Here is a 22004-nt window from a genome sequence, read left to right as displayed (position 1 = left end):
AATGAACAAATATAAAAACAATTTCCTTAAAGTATACTTTTTTTAAAGTTATGTTATTGTCCCCACTACAATTATTATTATTTTTTACTTAAATACATGTTATTTTGTCCATTTAATTGAAATAATGGAGAATTCCTTCTTCTGGGGAGTGCCAATATGGCCGCCCGGTGCTTTAAAAACCTTTCATTGGCAAATACATAGTATTTGTAATCCAGGTTTTATATACACCACTTGTTACAACCCCCCCATTTACCCGACAAATGAGGTCACCTTTTACATTCCTAGTCCATATTTGGGATAGAACATTTTAGATTTTTGGCAAGCGCCAAACTAACGGTAATGATGTAGCTGTGAAATGGTGTTGTTGCGCATTTGCACTATCTATTTCCAATTGGGGTCCTTCACATCGTGTCTGCCAGGATACAAATTGTGACAGTTAATCTAATCTAGAAAACACATTTGGTTAGAGATGTCAAGCTTCATTCACAAGGAATAAGTACGGGAATTGTTGCTACAGAACTGAGAATGTCACTCTTCTCCTCAATAGTGGATTTGACCAAAAACATTGAAAAAGCAATATTTCAATTCTGAATTGACTAAGCAATGAGCATGACTGACTATGGTTTACAATGACATTCCTCAACTAAATGTTAGTCATGTATTAGGTATGCCACTAATAAGTTATAAACACTGAAATACTGTCAATTGAATAGAGCAACCAACATGTTTTAAAAAATAAACAAATATTTATTTAAGCTCACAGTTACAGGCTATGTTTTTTCATTTGGGGGGAAACTGATGTCACACCGTTTTTTTGTCACATGACCTGATGTATGGCATGCCCACCCCAAAACCAGTCCAATGCCGATACCATCTTTTGCCAAGTTTTGTTTTAAACGTCACAAAAAGATGTCCTCAACCAACCGGTTCTCCTGCTTAGTCCAGGAGTTCCAAGCCTTTGGTCTCAGTGCAAACAAACAAGAGTGAAGGGGCTGAAAATGGAAGAATTTCCACATTACATCAAATTAAAATAAGCTAGAACGATGCTATAATGAAGGAGAACAGCATTTACCTTACAGTGTAAAGGAGTTTTCCTTCCAGGTCGAAGTGTGGAAAGAAATCTATTCAGAAATGCACACTGGAACTGGCTTAACCTGAGCTGCATTTAGCGGCACACAACATTGTGGAGTGTTCAGATAAGAATATACGATGTGGAACAAACATGGTGCTCTTTGTGTAAAATAAGCAATCACGTCAGATCTATTCATGACATTTCTATCTGCAACCGTTCCACAACATTTGACTATTTTGAATGTGGCCCAGGGAAGAGAACTGGGGAACATGAAGATCATTTATGATGAAAGACTATCCGATGGTGGAGATTTTAGTGTTAGTCTTTTTTCTTGTTCTTTACAATGGGATTCTCTCATGCATGTTTGCACGTTTTAACGTTTGACTCCTAACCCATGCACATTTTTTTCCAGTACATTGTTTGTTACACACAAATGCCACTTTGCCATTTTAAAGGAAAGTTTCACCCATTTTGACTGTTATAATGTTTTTGTGCATCCAGCACATTTCTCATATTTGTCTGCCTCTTCAGTCCAGGGAGCATTGCATGGTGCCGTTGCGAATGTGAGACCTCTGCGAGGCACATCGATCTGCATGTTGAACATGGTGAGATTGTAGACTCCTAAATTGATAGTGCAGTTTCTTTAGGCGAATTTACAGATAACTAGCTACTTCACATGCTGATATTGACTTTGGTATTATTGTGTGTAGCTACATTTGCTTGCTTGCTAGCTACCTAGCTACCTAGCTACCTAGCTACTGTAGCCAGCCCATAGAGACCATTCCATTGGGGGTTTTGTAGTCGACTTGAGCTGCAACAGATTTCCACAACGATTTTCACATGTTGCTACCAACCTTATTATAACGACAAAATGAAAAATATTGTTCTCACATAGTGTTCTTTTAACACTGTAAATTATAGGAATTTGCGGTTTTGGGTAGGTTTTTCCTTTAAGAATAATAATAGTAAGAACAATAATTATCTAACACTTATACAGGGTGGTAAATTAACACCAACCACATGCTGGTAGTTTGGCATTGCCTCAAATAATGTCTATTCTTACCAGACACATTGGCAGGTGGTCATACAGAGCATTTGAGTGCATTTTTATTTTCTAAATCCAAAGCCCACATGTAAAAAAAAAACATTTAAGTGTGAATATGCGTGTCAACTCTGGAAAATAGAATCTCAGTGCTACAGTGGTGAAAGCATGATGGGGTACAGTCTTTTCGGTGATTTATATTTTTTCAGGGGGAAATGTGGCTGGTGAAAAATGTGAGGGGTGGTAAAATTCGGGCAGCCACCAACCACTACGTCTGGTGGACCAAAGTTAATTTCACACCCTGCACACACACACACACACACACACACACACACACACACACACACACACACACACACACACACACACACACACACACACACACACACACACACACACAGAGTCACACTCAAAACCAACAGAGTCACTCATTCAAATGAGAGCATTTGACCCTGACACTCATGTGTCAGACTCATTCCCAATGTGTTTGAACAGAATGGTGCACCTGACAAGAAGGCTGGGGAGCAAGGAAGGGGGGTTCTTATCATAAAGTAACTGCTGTTTGCAAAGAATTCACAGGGATCCAGGAGTGTCCGGTTAAGGTGAAGGTGGTTGGTAGTAACCTGGTTTGGTTACACATGCCCCATCCCATCTTAACCCACAATTATGGTACATATCCTCTACCCTGCCACCTATACCTCCTTGGCTGTTTTTGTAGACAGCCCTTTCCCCATCCCCGATCCCTCCATGCCTCCCTTCATCACTGCACAGTCTGTTCGTTGGCAGTGCTGCCAGAGTCTTGGGGCTTCATGACGTCAGGGAGCTCTGGAGGACTGGAGAATTCCTCCACCTGCAGCTGCTCAAACATCTCATCTGAAGAGGGGAGGGGAGAAAGAAAGGGGGCTCAATAACACAGCGTACTAACATTACAGCCTACTGAGGACAACAGACTGAAACGGTGGTCAGTAGTAGCTGCAAATTCATTCACTGGTCAACTGACGAATCAAACAGTCATAGCACACCTGTCTGTATCTAATCTTCGTTTTCAATTGGAAGACCCTTAACGTCCCCAACTTTCCTGAAGGACAGCACAACACAATCCTAGGCCCTCCCCAAACGTGCTGCTCTCATCGAAAACAATCAAGTTGCTGTTTTTTTAAACGCATTTTGTTCGGAAGCACCCTGTAAGCCTGTACTTTGTTAGATAAGAATATTTAAAAACCAGAGGAGCCTGAAGCTTTCAAATCTTGCATAAATAATCCAAATCCAATAGAGGGGGACTACACTGGGACTGGTGACAGTAAAGTAGCTGGAGGAGTAGTTAGTGTAAATGGATGTACCGCCCATTCGGAAAGCCAGTCCAACAGTGCCTGGGGCCTGAGGTCTTGCAGTTTGGTTGGTGAAGCCGCAATCGCCAAGAGTTTTACTGTCTTCTAGCAACTGGTCATCCTGGGGGAAGAAAGAGATGATTACATTTGCTAATGTTACTGAAAGTCGTGAGACACTAAATTATGTTGTAAAGTCTTGACTAAATCTGACACTGTTGGTGGTGGACCCAAATGCAGAATTATAATTTTTTTAAACATTTACTTGACTGTTTAAACTGAGGCTAGCTCACATTTGATATAAGTCAGAGAAGTTAACTTTCTGGTGAGATGGAGATCCCTCTTGAAAACTAATATAGCTAACAAAAACACACTACATGGCCAAAATTTGTGGATTCGACTATTTCAGCCACACCCATTGCTGACATGTGTATAAAATCAAGCACACATCCATGCAATCTCCATAGACAAACATTGGCAGTAGAATGGCCAATACTGAAGAGCTCAGTGACTTTCAACGTAGCACCATCATAGGATGCCACCTTTCCAACAAATCAGTTCGTCAAATTTCTGCCCTGCTGGAGCTGCCCTGGTCAAATGTAAGTGCTGTTATTGTGAAGTGGAAACGTCTAGGAGCAACAACGGCTCAGCCACGAAGTGGTAGGCCACACAAGCTCACAGAACGGGACCGCCGAGTGCTGCAACGTGTAGAGCATAAAAATCGTCTTTCCTTGGTTGCAACACTGACTACCGTGTTCCAAACTGCCTCTGGAAGCAACGTCAGTACAAGAATTGTTTGTCGGGAGCTTTGTTACGTTCCCCAGTTTCTGTGTTGTGGTTTTGTTTGTATGTGTGTGTTTCAGGATGGCTTCCTGAAATTCCCCCCCAAGCAGCTGATTGGTCGGCCACATCGATGATTGGAGAGCTGACCCCTCCCCCTCGTCAGGATACAGCTGTATCCCGTTAGACTCCTTCTCCAGCTATATAAGCCAGTGTTCTGTTGCTCAGAAGAGAGCTGAGGGTGATAGCCTGTATTGGTTGTTTCTTAGAAAGAGCTGTGGATGATTAGTGTGTTCTGTGTTGGTTGTTGTTAAGAGAGTTGAGGATGATTGATATGTCCTGTGTTGGTTGTTTCTGAGAGAGATGATGGTTATGTCCTGAGTTAGTTGTTTCTCAGAGTTTTTTTTTTGTGAAGTATTTTGTAGCGGTCCTGCGGAGGTATGTTTATGTCCAAAGGACTGTTTTGATTATTGAACTTGTTTGTAGTTTTCTGTATCATTTGTTCCCAGGGGGAAGGGGATACATAACCTGTAGTATTCACTGTCTATGCACACTAGGTAAGACCTGGGCGGACCACCCCTTTGTATTTTGGTTAGTGCACCAGGTGGTGCTAAGTTAGGTAAGTAGTGGGTAGGCAGGTAAGGTAGGAGAGGGGGCTTTGACATTTACTTTCTTTTCTTTGGTTCCTTTCAGCCCCTTTTCCCCAAATTTACCGTGGGAAGGAATAAATTCCCAGTAAACGGTAATTCTCTGCCTTTGTCATCCTTACTCGCACCTACAGTCCCATACCTCTTTCACTCCACCTACAGTCCCATACCTCTTTCATTCCACCTACAGTCCCATACCTCTTTCATTCCACCTACAGTCCCATACCTCTTTCACTCCACCTACAGTCCCATACCTCTTTCACTCCACCTACAGTCCCATACCTCTTTCACTCCACCTACAGTCCCATACCTCTTTCACTCCACCTACAGTCCCATACCTCTTTCACTCCACCTACAGTCCCATACCTCTTTCACTCCACCTACAGTCCCATACCTCTTTCACTCCACCTACAGTCCCATACCTCTTTCACTCCACCTACAGTCCCATACCTCTTTCACTCCACGGGGAGTTGAGTTGTAGCAGGGTGTTGCGTTCCCTCTTCCTAGAGGCGTACGTAACAAGCTTCATGAAGCTCCCGACAAACAATTAGTGCGCAATGCCAGATCAGAGGCAATAGGGATGGCCAGGGATGTTCTCTTGTTAAGTGTATGAATCTGACGATTTTCCTGTCCTGCTAGCCATTCAAAATGTAATGAGTACTTTTGGGTGTCAGGGAAAATGTATGGAGTATAAAGTACATTATTTTCTTTAGGAATGTAGTGAAGTAAAAGTAGTCAAAAATATAGTGAACTAAAGTACAAATACCCCAAAAAACTACTTGAGTAGTACTTTAAAGTATTTTTACGCCACTGCCTGCAGAGCCCTGATCTCAACCCCATTGAACACCTTTGGGATGAATTGGAATGCCGACTGCGAGCCAGGCCTAATCGCCCAACATCAGTGTCCGACCTCACTAATGCTCAAGAGGTTCGGTGGAAGCAAGTCCCTGCAGCAATGTTCCAACGTCTAGTGGAAAGACTTCCCAGAAGAGTGGAGGCTGTTATAGCAGCAAAGGGGACCAACTCCATATTAATGCTGATGATTTTGGAATGAGATGTTGGACGAGCAGGTGTAGTGTATTAACAATCGCGTAACTCAACCCAACTCACTACTAAGGTAGAACCTGTGATACCTTGAAGAGCCTCTGTTCCTCAGGCTCTCTCTTGAGAATTCCCTCGACAATGCGCTTCAGCTCGTAGACGGTGGTGGACTCTTTGGCGTCTGTGAAAATGGTGGTCTTCTGACGCCGGATCATAAGGAACACATCCTGAGAGAGAGGAAAGAATAGGGCTGTATAAATTATGTCTTGCAATGCAAACCGTTTACCATTTATGAGCCAAACGGAAGCAAACAGAGCAAACAGAACAAAACTGTGAGGGACCTACCTGAATTTTTCCAATTAAAAAAAAAAAATGTTTGGAGTAAACGGTTTCTGTTGCAAAACGTTTTGCAACAGACAGAATGTTTTGCAACAGAATCTGCGTAATGAATACACCACAGGAGAAGGTGTTAAGTATACACACAAATACAGTGCACATCAACAAGTTAGCAATTAGTAAGCCTGGAGAGAGTTATTTCAGAATTGAGTGACCCAAATATGGCTCATGATACAGCCCATAAAATACAATTTTAGGCTGACAAACACAATATTGTCTTATGTCTACTGTTATTGACTAACTACACTCAGTAGGGATGTAAAATGTTCAGGCTGCCGCACAGAAACTATGGAGCTCTAGTCTACTTTGAAGAATCTAAAGGGCATATCTAAACTTCTGTACTTTTTCAATACTACACTGAACAGAAATATGAGTGTTTTCCCCATGTTTCATGAGCTAAAATAAAAGATCCCAGAAATGTTCCATATGCACAAAAAACATATTTATCTCAATTTTTGTGCAAACATTTTTTTACATCCTTGTTAGTGAGCATTTCTCCTTTGCCAAGATAATCCATCCAGCTGACAGGTGTGGCATATCAAGAAGCTGATTAAACAGGAGCAAATGATGCCTCGGAGTTGAGCAGATGTTAACAAACCGAGCTCTTCAAAGTTATCGTATATTTTGTATATATATATATATATATATATATATAGTACCAGTCAAAAGTTTGGACACACCTACTCATTCAAGGGTTTTATTTATTATTATTATTATGAATTTATTTTTACTATTTTCTACATTGTAAGTCAAATGCGCCGAATACAACTGGTGTAGACCTTACAGTGATATTGTCACGTCCTGACCAGTAAAGGGGTATTTGTTATATTAGTTTGGTCAGGACGTGGCAGGGGGTATTTGTTTAGAGTGTTTCGGGGTTTATTGGGCTATGTGTTTTGTAGAGGGGTGTTTGATTAGAGTGTTCCGGGGTTTTGGTTTATGTTCTATGTTAGTATATTTCTATGTTCTAGTCTAGTCTTTCTAGTTCTATGTTTAGTTTATTGATTTGGCCTTCAATTGGAGGCAGCTGTTCCTCGTTGCCTCTGATTGAAGGTCCTATGTATAGGGGTGTTTTGGTAATGGGAATTGTGGGTAGTTATTTCCTGTTTAGTGTATGTAGCACCTGACGGGACTGTTTAGTGGCGTTCGTTTTTGTATATGTGTTTCTTTTGGTTTTTCCTTCTTTTATAATAAATAAGAAGATGAGCATACATTTTCCCGCTGCACCTTGGTCTACTCATTACGACGGCCGTTACAGATATGCTCACATACAAGCCCTTAACAATGCATTTAAAAAAGAAAAGTGTTTAGTAAAAAGTAAGTTAAACAAATCAAAATATTTTTCGATTTTAGATTCTTCAAAGTAGTCACCCTTTGCCTTGACAGCTTTGCACACTCTTTGCATTCTCTCAACAAGCTTCACCTGGAATGCTTCTTCAACAGTCTTGAAAGAGTTCCCACATATGCTGAGCACTTGTAGGCTACTCATTCAAGGGTTTTTCTTTATTTATTGTAGAATAATAGTGAAGACATCAAAACTATGAAACAACACATGGAATCATGTAATAACCAAAAAAGTGTTAAACAAATCATAATGTATTCTTCAAAGAAGCCACCATTTGCCTTGATAACAGCTTTAAATACTCTTGGCATTCTCTCAACAAGCTTCACCTGGAATGCTTCTTCAACAGTCTTGAAAGAGTTTCCACATATGCTGAGCACTTGTAGGCTGTTTTTCCTTCACTCTGCGGTCCAACTCATCCCAAACCATCTCAATTGGTTGAGGTCGGGTAATTGTACAGGCCAGGTCATCTGATACAGCACTCCACTCACCTTCTTGGTCAAATAGCGCTTACACAGCCTGGAGTTGTGTTGGGTCATTGTCCTGTTGAAAAATTAATGATACTCCCACTAAGCGCAAACCAGATGGGATGGTGTATCGCTGCAGGATGCTGTGATAGCCAAGCTGGTTAACAGTGTGCCTTGAATTCTAAACAAATCACACACAGTGTCACCAGCAAAGCACCTCCACCCCATCACACCTCCTCCTCCATGCTTAATGGTGGGAACTACACATGCGAAGATCATCCATTCACCTACTCTGCGTCTCACAAAGACACGGCGGTTGGAACCAAAAATCTAACATTTGGACTCATCAGACCAAAGGACAGTCCACTGGTATAATGTCCATTGCTCGTGTTTCTTTGCCCAAGCAAGTCTCTTCTTATTATTGGTTGTCCTTTAATAGTGGTTTCTTTGCAGCAATTTTACTATGAAGGCCTGATTCACACAGTCTCCTCTGAACAGTTGATGTTGAGATGTGTCTGTTATTTGAACTCTGTGAAGTATTTATTTGGGCTGCAATCTGAGGTGCAGTTAACTCTAATGAACTTATCCTCTGCAGCAGAGGTAACTCTGGGTCTTCCTTTCTTGTGGCAGTCCTCATGAGAGCCAGTTTCATCATTGCGCTTGATGGTTTTTTGTGACTGCACTTGAAGAAACCTTTAAAGTTCTTGACGTTTTCTGGATTGACTGACCTTCATGTCTTAAAGTAATGATGGACTGTCGTTTCTCTTTGCTTATTTGAGCTGTTTGAGAAACAAACGCCTCACACGTCCTCAACTGGCAGCTTCATTAAATAGTACCCGCAAAACACAAGTCTCAAAGTCAACAGTGAAGAGGCGACTCCAGGATGCACACACACAGCGTATTCGGAAAGTATTCATACCCGTTGACTTTTCCCACATTTTGTTACGTTACAACCGTATTCTAAAATTGATTTAATAAAAAAATCCTCATCAATCTACACACAATACCCCATAATGACAAAGAGAAAACAGGTTTTTAGAATTTTTTGCTAATTTATTAAAAATAAATATCATATATACAAAAGTATTCAGACCCTTTGCTATGAGACTCGAAATTGAGCTCAGGTGCATCCTGTTTTCATTGATCATCCTAGAGTTATTTCTCCAACGTGATTGGAGTCCACCTGTGGTAAATTCAATTGATTGGATATGATATGGAAAGGCACACACCTGTCTTTATAATTGTCCGTAGAGCTCCGAAGGTCCCCCACTGTGGTCTTGGGGACCTTCAATGCTGCAGAAATGTTTTGTTTTGGTACCCTTCCTCAGATCTGTGCCTCAACACAATCCTGTCTCGGAGCTCTACAGACAATTCCTTTGAGCTCATGGCTTGGTTTTTGCTCTGATATGCACTGTCAACTGTGGAACCTTATAAAGCGGGACCTTTTATAGACAGATGTGTGCCTTTCCAAATAATTTTAAAATAAGGCTATAACGTAACAAAATGTGGAGAAGGTCAAGGGGTCTGAATACTTTCCGAATGCACTATATGTGTAGATAGCACATTTTATGTTTAGGTTTTCAATACTTCAAACTATTCCTGCATATTAGTTAATGATTTGTACACTTTAAAACTGTTTTGACGTTGGGCTATTTTTCATAATGTCTTGTCAACAGGAAGTAGAAACAGCATCATTTTCAACCTAAGTTTCTGAAATATAAATTGAACTTTCAACATTAATTTCCAATGGTATTGTACTTAATCAGGTGAAAACAGCTGTATCAGTCCAAAAACATGCAGTGATTGATATATTTTAATGATATACCAGAAATCACCAAAACGGGTTTGCCCTGCCTACACTCAAGATGTTTGATCATTATTTAATAATTGGCAATACTAGCCAAGTGTCAAGTCTATCAAGCTGGCTAGCTTGTCACTTAACTCTAAAAAAAATATGGACGAAGCCATTGATGACATCACTCCATTGTTTCCGATGATAATTCTCAGTGGTGCATTTGAAGATCAGGAAGTGTCATTTCAGCACGTCACCATCTTGCTCCATGGCAGAGCTTTCAAGTATGGGTAGCTGTAGCCCAATATTGCAACCACAGTATTGGCATGTCGAAAGGAGTGGGTTTATGGAAAGCTTATCAGCTAACTGGGCAGATTTGTAGCCACTCAATGTTTTGCGTGGCTGATTGAGTTGCACAACAAGTAGATACGGCGGCGACCAGTGCACCAGTGTTGTATCGGCCTGCCTGCCGACTTGAAGTGCTTCCTTACCTGTAGGGACCTCTGCGGCATTTCCCGTATGATCGGTGAGAATTTCCATATGGCAAATGGACAGTCCCTTACTACTTGGTATCACGGTCGTGTCGACAGCAGTAGCCAATGTGGCGATTTTGTTCTCTCACGCGATTTGATTTCAAGTAGGATAGCAGCCTACACAAGAAACAACTAATATTGATAACTATCTAGATGTCACCTTGATAAATAGCCAACATACAGTCTATTACTCAATGGGGAGGTTATGAATAGCAACACCGGGACACATTGCCCTTCACTCCCACTTGACAAGCACTACTGTCCTGCAATGGTGTGATCCCAAGTAACCAATATCAGGGTTACAGTCATAGTAAGCACACACACACTCAACGCATGAAACAAGAGTACACCAAACAAATACAAAATAAACAATCGTCAGTTTTATAACTGAGCATTTACAAATTTGGGTAAAACAGTGAAACATGACAGACATCCGCTGGTTTAAAAGGCCAAACTCTCATGGTACAGTAGCTCAATGTACTGTAGTTGCGCGGTAAGAAACGGAATAATAAAAAAATCTTCAATGAAAACCATCTAACCTATTGCAGCAAAGTGCTTCGACACACCCACACTTTCCACACGCCAACTACTTTCTTTGACACCCATACTCTGGTTGCAATATAGTCCAGCACACACATAAAACCTAGCGTTAAAACTCGGTAATGGTTCCAATCGTTTTTGCGTTTGGGATTTTAGAACTACTTAATTTAAAAAGGTCTATTTCGTGTAGGCTTACCCAAGTGTGACATTTTGATAACCATTAACATCTCTCTCAGACAAGGTGAGTTGTATAAATATATTTGCCTCAATTTAAAAAAAAGTTAAACGCTAATTACCAAGACAAGACCTGAGCAAGACTACAAATTCCTGCAGGAAGCTCCTGCACGTCATCTCTAGCCGACACTGTCAGCTACCGTTCACCAGCAAGTTCACCAGCAAGATCAGAGACCTGTGTCCAACCCACTACCTTCTTATTTATTTACCTTTATTTAGCCACGGACTATACTTTAGCTAGCTAGTTAGCAGAGCAGTAGATTAAACAATTGTTTTACTTAGCCTAGATAATTGTTTATACAGTATGTCGACTTTGGTGTCTATTTCAGACCTTATAGCATTTTTCAAGGATGAGCATCAGAACATTAAAAGGGGAGAAGACCACTATAAAGGGTTGCCATGTGGAGAAGTACATCTTAGCAATACAATGTGTTCTATACAGCTGTCAACATTCAAGGAAAGAGCCATTTAATTATATAATCATTAACCAGATTACCTCAGATATCAGACTGTAATAACTCAATATAAATATCTAAAATCCTATTGCCATGTCAAAGGATTAACTTTGTTTAGACATCTAGCCTGTATTTTCATGACCAGAGACAAATCTACAAACAGGCACAGTATTGATTTATTCAGAGTGGTACATGTATTAACAATCTTGATTTATAGGATCCTTCCCACTATATGACCGATATGTCAAGTGATAAAATCCCAAGTTATCAATTAAAAAGTTTATGGAAAAACTTAACTTGTCCTCATGTGAAAGTTACAATTTATTAAATATTCTACAGCTGTAATGTCATCAATCAAATCATACTTTATTTATAAAGCACATTCCTTACAACAAATGCATTTCAAGGTGTTCACAGTCATTGGATGGGGTGTCGTCTACAGTGGGCCACAGATAACGAAGAGCACATCAATACATTAAAAATGGCCACAGGGATGGATGTGCAGGAGTCAGGGCTATGGGTCACAGGGTCTGGGATCCTCACCAGATGGTCTAGTGTGCACCACAGCAGTGGTGGAGGTAGTGTCCCAATGGTGCAAGGGACCTTACCATTGAGGAGGCAGTGAAGTCAAAGGATTTCTATATCAAGGGGGAACTTACAGCCTCTGAAAACCATCCTTACTGGCACCAGGTCCAAGGTCAGCTCCACATCACTGGAAGGGACACCTGCTTCATTGAGTGGACCACCAAAGCCTCCATAACATGCCAAACTCATATTGCTCCTCCTGTCAGTACCTGTTTAGAGCAAAAATATTTCACATAGTTCATACACACACAGCTCACAAAATAAGTTGCATTACATACAAGTTTTGCTCAAAGCAGCCAATGAAAGTAATGTAAAATAAAATGTTATTGGTCACATACACATGGTTAGCAGATGTTATTGCGAGTGTAGCGAAATGCTTATGCTTCTAGATCTGACAGTACAGCAGTATCTAACAGGTAATATTTAACAATTCCACAACAAAACCTAATACACAATCTAGTAAAGGAATGTGATGAGGATATATAAGTATAAAATATATGGATGAGCAATGAGAGCAGCTAAGATGCAATAAATAGTAAAGAATAGATGCTCAAGGATACAGTATATACATATGAGATGAGTAATCATATATATTGTTTTAACCTTTATTTAACTAGACAGGTCAGTTAAGAACAATTCTTATTTTCAATGACGGCCTAGGAACAGTGGGTTAACTGCCTTGTTCAGGGGCAGAACGACAGATTTTTACCTTGTCAGCTCGAGGAGCCGATCTTGAAACTTTCCAGTTACTAGTCCAACGCTCTAACCACTAGGCTACCTGTCACATGCTTAAAGTGGCATTATTAAAGTGACTAGTGTTCCATTTATTAAAGTGGCCAATGATATCAAGTCTGTAGGTAGGCAGCTGACCCTCTCTGTGATAGTGGTGGCTGTTTAACAATCTGATGGCCTTGAGATTGAAAAACAGCTTCTATCGCTCTGTCCCAGCTGTGATGCACCTGTACTGACCTCGCCTTCTGGATGGAAGCGGGGTGAACAGGTCATGGCTCGGGTGGTTATTGTCCTTGATCTTTTTTGCCTTCCTGTGACATCAGGTGTTGTAGGTGTCCTGGAGGGCAGGTAGTGGTTAACTTTATCATGGGCACAGTGGGAATTTATACTGTTTCTGTGATGTTCAAATGATTTCTTACCCCGTGTCTTACTTGCTGAAGGCCCCGGTCATCCCTGACTATCTGATATTGTTGAAAAAGAAGTTAACAATGAACAAAGATCATTCACAAACAATAGGCAACTAGAATAGTTTATATTACATTCAAGTTCTCCTCAAAGCAGCAAACTAAAGTAATGTAGTTAACATAAGTTCAAATCACAAAGGCTGGTCTGAATGCATCTCCACAGTTTCATAACACACATTACATTTTATCATGGGCACAGTCAGAATTTATATCTGTGATGTTTAAATTATGTCTTACACCCAGAGTGAGAGACTACATCACTTCTAGCAGATCCCCCTGCCGAGGGCGGCGTTGATCATGCACTGCTTCTCGTGGAGTGAGTCTGACGTTCTGCATGCCACGCCTTATGTTTAAAAATGGGTACAACAGTAACATTCTGATGCGTCTACAAATTCAATGTTTTACACAATATTGTATCATATTTGATGCGTTACAGACCTGTCCGGCCACAGGCTCGATTTACTGGAGTCTCCACAATCGGATCACACTGGCACAGGATGTCCATGCACCGGATGGCCTGAGGGATGCAATCCTGTTAGACTGAAAAACAAAGAGACATTTTGTCAGTGGTAGGTCTTTTCCAATGCTGTATCACCATCTTTATCTGGACAGAAAACGTATTGTTTATAATACTCATTCATCATCGTTTGTTCTTGTTTCCCAATCAACAGGATCTTCCTCTTCTGCCATGGTGGATATGCTACCTTTTCTGGTAAATACAGGGCCATTTCTCTTTCCCACCAGAAAATGGCAGCTACATAGCAGAGTATTGTCACTGGGTTTCCAGTCCGTCCATCTGAAAGACAAAAACGATACAAGTTAACTTACTTCTACTAGCTAGGTTGATTACTAAAATGATATCTACACTATATACACAAAAGTATGTGGATACCCCTTCAAATGAGTGGATTCGGCTATTTCAGCCAAACCTGTTGCTGACAGGTGTATAAAATCGAGCACACAGCCATGCAATCACCATAGACAACATTGGCAGTAGAATGGCCTTACTGAAGAGGTCAGTGACTTTCAACGTGGCACCGTCATAGGATGCCAATTTTCCAACAAGTCAGTTCACCACATTTCTGCCCTGCTAGAGCTGCCCCAGTCAACTGTAAGTGCTGTTATTTTCAAGTGGAAACCCCCAGGAGCAACAACAGCTAAGCAGCAAAGTAGTAGGCCACACAAGCTCACAGAACGGGACCGCCGAGTGCTGAAGCGCGTAACAATCTGTCCTTGGTTGCAACACTCACTACCAAGTTCCAAACTGCCTCTGGAAGCAACCTTGAGAGCTTCATGAAATGTGTTTCCATGGCCGAACAGCAGCCCCCAAGCCTAAGATCACCATGTGCAATGCCAAGCATCAGCTGGAGTGCTGTAAAGCTCTCCGCCATTGGACACGCCTTCTCTGAAGTGATGAATCACGCTTCTCCATCTGTCTGTCTGACAGACGAATCTGGAAACACTACCCGCCCCAATGCATAGTGCCAACTGTAAAGTTTAGTGGAGGGGACTGTTTTTCATGGGTCGGGCTTGGCCCCTTAGTTCCAGTGAAGGGAAATATTAACGCTAGAGCATACAATGACATTCTATATGATTCTGTGCTTCCAACTGTATGGCAACAGTTTAAAAAAAAGGATCAGTGTGGAAGCAGTGTATGTGCAAAGTTTTAGACTGATCCAATGAACCATTGCATTTCTGTTCAAAGTGTATCAAGACTGCCCAAATGTGCCTAATTGGTTTATTAATACATTTAATTTAATAACTATGCACTCTCAAACAATAGCATGGCATTCTTTCACTGTATTAGCTACTACCAATTGGACTTTATCGAAGGCCTTTGGAATGAATTGGAACGCTGAATGCGAGCCAGGCCTAATCGTCCAACATCAGTGCCTGACTGCACTAATGCTCATGGCTGAATGGAAGCAAATCCCTGCAGCAATGTTCCAACATCTAGGGGAAATCCTTCCCAGAAGAGTGGAGGCTATTATAGCAGCAAGGGGGGGGGGGGGGGGGACCAACTCCATATTAATGCTGATGACTTTGGAATGAGATGTTCAATGAGAAGGTGTCCACATACTTTTGGTGATGTAGTGTATATTAAAATACCATAACCCAGACTTGACTATAGTTACACTAAAATAGACTGGGCTTTGGTCTATCTGGACATCTAAAATCCTACTATGTGGATGGGACATTTCTACTGGGATGGAGGAATTATCTGGAATGCTCAACTAGATGATCAGGACAGTCTATGGTACTATTTGCCCGAAGAGGTGAAGTATTGCGATGAGTTATAGGGCTGTATGCGTGATTGTAATTCTCAAGAGGCAAGTTAAAACCCTCAGCCGTACAGTCACTAAGGAGGACTAACAGTGATAGGGGGATCATCTAAAAGGGACTGACATTGAGGGATGGAACATAAGGATTTTGGGCACTGGCCAGCTGTGATTTCTACATTCAGGGCCTAAATCTGTGGCATGTGATGTTTGTAAAGGAAAAATGTCACTGCTGTGTCAGGCTAGTTTGGCACATTGTCTACTACCCAGTCTGAAAAGTAATAGCATTGGGCTAGCTTAATTTCCATCCCTGCTGACATTTAACTGACTTCACAAGCAATATGATTAGTCATGTACAGCAGATGCACTCGTTGAACAAAACCGTTTGTGTTTCGTATGGTGAAAACATTGAGGTCACAAGTAATTTGTGAGCCAGCCAGCCAACGTTAGCTAATGGAGCTAACTAGCTTACTAGAGCGTAAAATTAAAAACTGTCCACCCACCAAATGCGGGTAAAGTTAAGTATTGGCAGGTAAGAATGTCTATTTCACCATCCACGTTGGCGGGTGTTCAATTTGCAGGGCTCTACAGTGAAAATAGGGCTCTACATTAGCGAATAAAGAAAAGTATGAGCACGTGTGAGTTTTAGGGTTAGAAAAACGCTGCAGTAGCTGTTTTAAGTATTTCTGCTGTTTTCTTTAATAGCTGCAAATTGCAAATTGCACAAAGAATCCTAAATCATTGCCGGGCAGGGGAGCTGTGCGCAATGAGTGAAGTACTGATTGATTCATTTTTGGGAGGCGCTGCACACAGAGAAAAAGTTGGTCTAATTTACTCAAAAGTCTACAAAGTGAGACTGTCATCGTGTTTCTCGGCTAATTACATTATTTTGTTCACAAGCTTGGTCGTTTTTCAACATTAGTTTGAATCTGCTGCTTCAAAAGAGTGTAGATCCCAAAACTCACACGTGACTTGTTGAGTGGCCTCGTTACCACGGTAACCTCCCGCCCTTAAAATGGGCAGCATAACGTTGTCTGCTATTTTGATTAAAAGACTCAGGTGACAAAAAAAATGAAATTGAGCTATATACCACATTACTTCTTACTATTATACATATTGTTTTAGAAACTTTAAATAGCATGGTCATTCGTTTTTATGTAATTATGGCAACAAAACCATTATTTTTAATCTACCTGCCACAGTAGCTGGGGGACCAAAAAGTTACTTTTAGGCCCTGTAGCCAACCAGGTGCCTACCAACTAGCTAGCCCACCAGGCGATATTTAGCTAGATAGTTAACAGTTTACTGTTCATGTAGGCAGTGTTTTAAGTGGTGATATGCTAGCTAAGCAACTATTCTTGCCACGGTGCCGGCCTACCGTTAACTAGAAAGTCTAACTACATGAACGGTGAATTCAAGACTCAGCTAGCTGAATATCCCTTCCCTTGTGGACTAACGCTAGCTAGCATGTCACCACGTGAAAAAAAGTAGCTGGCTAGCTCACTAAAGACATGTCAATAAAATGGTCACAACAGTCATTATGCTAGCCTATGCTGGTTTTATTTTTAACTTGTAATGAAGGTAACGTGCATTGTACAAGTAACTAACGTTACAGTCGGTGGTTATCTAGCAAATTTTCACAAGCACCTAGCTAAACACATCTTTGATTTAACCAAAATTGCTTGTTAGTAGCTAGCAAACAGGGCTTACCTTATCACATGGCTCCAGCGACTCCTTTCACTTAGAGGTCGGAAAACGATTAAAAAAAAATGCATGTATGCTTATTGGAATAGTGGTTACAATCCTGTACAGATGCTTCTGATCGACCGAGAGACCAAAGGTTCGCTACAAAAGCAGAGGGTAAAATGAAAAATTATAATTTTTAAATGCTAAGGTAGTTAGCTAGGTAATTTGAAAAATAAAAAATACGCACAATATGAATTATTTACACGAGAAACTAAAAAGGCTACGATATCTACGTTATTTGCTAGGTTACTTGCTACTTAATGAGTATGTATGGAGAAATGTTCCTTGGTTGACGTCAAAGCTTGCGACAAGATGTGTAGTAGGATAGCCACACTAGCATTTCGTTTTTTGGGGGGTAATTACAGGCATATATATATATATATATATATATATATATATATATATTTTTTTTTAATTTAAGTGACCTTGTCCGATAGAGATTTGCACGGTTATCAAAGAGTCACGCCAGGGTAAGCTTACACGAAACACACCTTATATTAAGTATTTCTAAAAACCCTTAACGAAAAAAAGAATCGGAACCATTTCCCGGTTATGACTCATACTGTGGTATTCAATTAGGATGCACCCCCTCAGAGTTCTTGGAAACATCACATGCAATGTTTGAACTATTCTAGGAAGTGATGTTGCAAGCTAGCCCAGTGCTGCCCCCTCATTGAGTCACTTTACCCCTACCTACATGCACATTGACTCGGTACCCCCTGTATATAAACGTTCTTATTTAGTAAATATTTTCTTAACTGCATTGTTGGTTAAGGGTTTGTAAGTAAATATTTAACGTTAAGGTATTCGGAGCATGCGACAACATTGATTTGATCTCGTTGAAGGCCGAACAAGGTACTACAGGCTGCAATTAGCAACTAAATTATACTTAACTGTGTGATTTGAAAGTAATCGTTGCAATGACATACATCTGGTGAAATACAAACAATTTTTGGAAAAATGATAATGTTAGATGTTTTTGTATATATCCACGAATATTGACCACGAAGATCGTCATTTCTCCATTCACTATAATGGGGATTCTGTTTTAGGAAAGAATATGTGCAGTTCAACCGTCGGCCTTCAACTTGAAATCCTCAATGCCCCCTCGGCAGTCGTTCTCTAGTTGATACCCCTGCCTTGGTTTGTTTGGTCAAAAGCCTTGATTCCCGTCATCTAAAAGCCTGAGCCTGATACAACTACCTAGCTAGCATCTCGCCTAGCCACACAGACTTGCCATGACCACTTAAAGTAGTTAACTATACATTTGTAATGTTACGTTGTTTGCCACAATAAACTGACTTAATTTTAGCTAGCTTTAGCTAAAAGCGTTATCCTAGCAAAAGCTATCTAACTAGCTATCAAGTTATTCGGTAAACTAAACCAAAAATAAGGCTGCTGATTCAATAATACCACATTCCCCAAAACGTCCGTCTCCTTTATATAAAAATATTCCGAGAAACTACATGCAAGCTTTCTTGAAAACTGACCATTTCAAGTAGATGGTTGCGACAGTCGCCTCACGGTCAGTGCTATGCAGAATCCTTAAGTCGTCCCTAACCTTACCCAAACCCTTACATTAACCATTTGAAATGTCAACATCAATTAGGTAGGGACGTACCGAGGATCCCAGATAGCACCGCCCGTAGCCCCAGACTGCACTGCGCGGCCGGGGCGTATTCAAACCTTAAGGCATAACAAAGATTTTGGATATACTGACAAGATACTTGTCTCCCCGCCCTAACAATGGGAGTCGTTGTCCACAAAGCGGCATGGTGGGCTCCGCCTATTTCTCTCTTTGGATTGGTGGTTACGTCTAATGATTTTCATATTCAATGAGGGTTGTTGACGTCAACCCCCTGTATAAAATGGCGAGAGATGCTATACTACTACCTTTCATATCATGGATATGCATAGCTATCTCGAGACAACTCCGATATTAAGTGTTCTTTCAAAGTTGCCGGAATGTCACGTGTCCTACTTAAGTATTACGAAACTTCTATTAGATTAAATAAACCTCACTAGCAAATAAGCCATTCCATGTTTTGTTGACCATATTCGACACTCAATGACCTCCATACAAAAACTACTCGTTTGGTGAGTCAAAAAACAACGCTACCAGCTGGAAGGCCTCTCTCTTTGCCTCTTCCTCTCTGGGTATAGTTAGAACTGGAGACTGTGTCCAGCATCTCCACCTGTTGTTTTAAAGGTAATCTACTCGCGTTCGCATACGCCAATTATGAACCGTCTAAAAGCCAATTTATGCTTCATCCAAAAATGTGGTCTGAGGCGCCGTATGGATGGTGTGACGCAATTGCTATGCCTCCAGAGGTATGCAGAGGCCACATTGAGCTTTGTACCGCATCGCCGTATCCAGAGGGCTCTATATAGCTCCGCATTAACATGATTGGTTGACGGTAGGTGAGGGCGGGAGGTCCTGTATACAGCTCTGCACTGCTCTACGAAGCGTAAGAAGTATGAGTGCCCTGACTTCTACTGAGGCCATACCACCATAAATGCTGCATGGCCAATGCAGACTTCTGATTGACCATGCGCCCAGATTCACATCTCACTTCCTTGACAACTTCCTTCACAACAGTTCTGCACTGCACCGTTTGCTCAGACTTCTGCGGAGGCCGCATGGCAGTAAATGCTGCATGGCCAATGCAACTACCAGATTGACCATGTAGCGCCTTTAAGGGGCACGGTTTCAACTGCTCCTACAGTTTTGCTTCGGTACTGCAGTTGAACTGACGCTTGGCCCAGAAAGACAACTTCCATACACGCACACAGTCAAATTGAGAAGACGCTTTATTCATCACCTTTGTGCACAAAACATCCATTTAATTCTTAAAATAATTGTCGCTGAGGACGATTTATTTTTCATCACTCACAGCTGAAGATATTAACATTTTATATTCATCCAATGCCAGCCATGTTTTTGAATGATATGTGGACTTCGCCGCTGCTACTGAGTGCTAGTGCGCATGTGATGTTGGGTGGTATATACCAGATGCAACTCGATATAGACGGTCCATGAATCGTCGTATGTGAACATTCGTTTTTTTGTTTGTTAATTTTTGTTGCTGTTATTGTATTTTATTTTTTTATTAAACTTTTCAAATTGTACAAACATATACGAAACTTGAATTATACATTCAAAATGCATATTTAGCAAAGAACATAACCAAGCACACAGGTTTAAAAAAAAAAGGAAAGGTAAAAAAAAGAGACAAATAATGATTATATATATATATATATATATATAAATATATTATATATATATATATAAATATATTATATAAATATATTATATATATATATATAAATATATTATATAAATATATTATATATATATTATATATATATTTATATATATATAATATATATATTATATATATATTTATATATATATATAATATATTTATATATATATATATTTATATATTTATATATATATATAATATATTTATATATATATATATATATATATATATATATATATATATATTTATATATATATAATATATTGTCATGGCTCCTCCTCTGCAGTGCAGGGGCGGTTCCTCCTGCAGGCAGAGGAGGGTCGTTAGTGATTGGACCTGGTGTGATTGGAGCCACCTGGGCTCAGGGTATTTAACAAACTGCTCCACTAACCTCTCTCTTGTCTTCGCTTGGCTTGCTCTCTCTCTCCCTGCTCCTCTGGGTATGATCCTGTTTTGTTTGTTCCGTTGTTGGTGTATTTAGTTTCCTCTCAGTCATGTTTAAACATATTCACGCATCCATGCACCCTACATACACCCTACATTATGACATTTCCACAACTCATTCCTTTTTCTTTGTTTAGAATTAATAGTTTTGCTTTATAATAAAGAACTTTTTGAATTGGCCTATACCGGTTGTTGATGTCCTCTCATTTTTGCCACAGGCTATGAGCTGGCCTGTGACAATATAAACACTTAAATGTCACAGGTCTTATACTGTACATTCAATTATACATATCATATCAGCTTGTATGTATCAAAGGCAACAATGAGTTTTGGGGCACATTTGTTTTTAACAAATCTTTATGATTGCACAAAAATATCAAGCTCTCTTTCAAAAATCTGTAATAAAGAGGTAGTTTTCAAAAATCTACATTTGTATATAAAGAATTTGGCTAATATTACATTATTGACCATGAAATTGAAATTATAATCATCTTGGAATAAACCAAATTTGATGACATTGTATGTGAAATTGGCTGTGAAATTGGCAATATTAATATTCTTTGAAAGTAATAAATCATGTAACTCTACCCAGGAAGTGGTAATATAATCACAGCAAAATAAAACATATTCAGTAGTGTCAATGTCATTCTGACAAAATGTACAGTAATTACGCTCTACATTGAATTTCAATCTTAAAAATTATTTTGATGAATAAATATTATTTATCATTTTAAAATGGTTATCTTTGGCCTTGGGTGGTATAGGGAAAGTCAAATATTTTTTTTCTTATTTTCTTGGTTACAGATACATCATTTTTTAACT

At 40.1% G+C, this 22004-nt stretch overlaps 1 protein-coding gene across 16 annotated transcripts; it reads right to left on the bottom strand.

Moving 5' to 3' along the window:
- Positions 1 to 726: 726 nt before the first annotated feature.
- LOC106579072 (elongin B) lies at positions 727 to 19250 on the bottom strand. 16 transcript variants are annotated; one of them, XR_006760763.2, is made up of 7 exons: positions 18963 to 19236; positions 17437 to 17571; positions 14152 to 14243; positions 13886 to 13987; positions 13403 to 13790; positions 13221 to 13320; positions 11970 to 12460 (listed from the first exon to the last, which is right to left on the bottom strand). XR_006760763.2 is itself a non-coding variant. In XM_014158599.3 (4 exons), the coding sequence occupies exons 1-4, from the start codon at positions 18963 to 18965 to the stop codon at positions 2875 to 2877; spliced, it is 360 nt and encodes a 119-aa protein (XP_014014074.1). In that variant the 5' UTR covers positions 18966 to 19130; the 3' UTR covers positions 727 to 2874. The 16 variants fall into 16 exon arrangements, 1 of the variants encoding a protein (XP_014014074.1); XR_006760766.2 differs by having other exon boundaries at positions 13403 to 13444; positions 18963 to 19216; XR_006760759.2 differs by having other exon boundaries at positions 14081 to 14243; positions 18963 to 19214.
- Between the last annotated feature and the right edge of the window lie 2754 nt (positions 19251 to 22004).

Source organism: Salmo salar, chromosome 19 (genome assembly GCF_965601325.2).
Source record: "Salmo salar chromosome 19, fSalSal1, whole genome shotgun sequence".
Lineage (NCBI taxonomy): Eukaryota > Metazoa > Chordata > Actinopteri > Salmoniformes > Salmonidae > Salmo > Salmo salar.
This window is presented reverse-complemented; position numbering and strand designations above follow the sequence as displayed.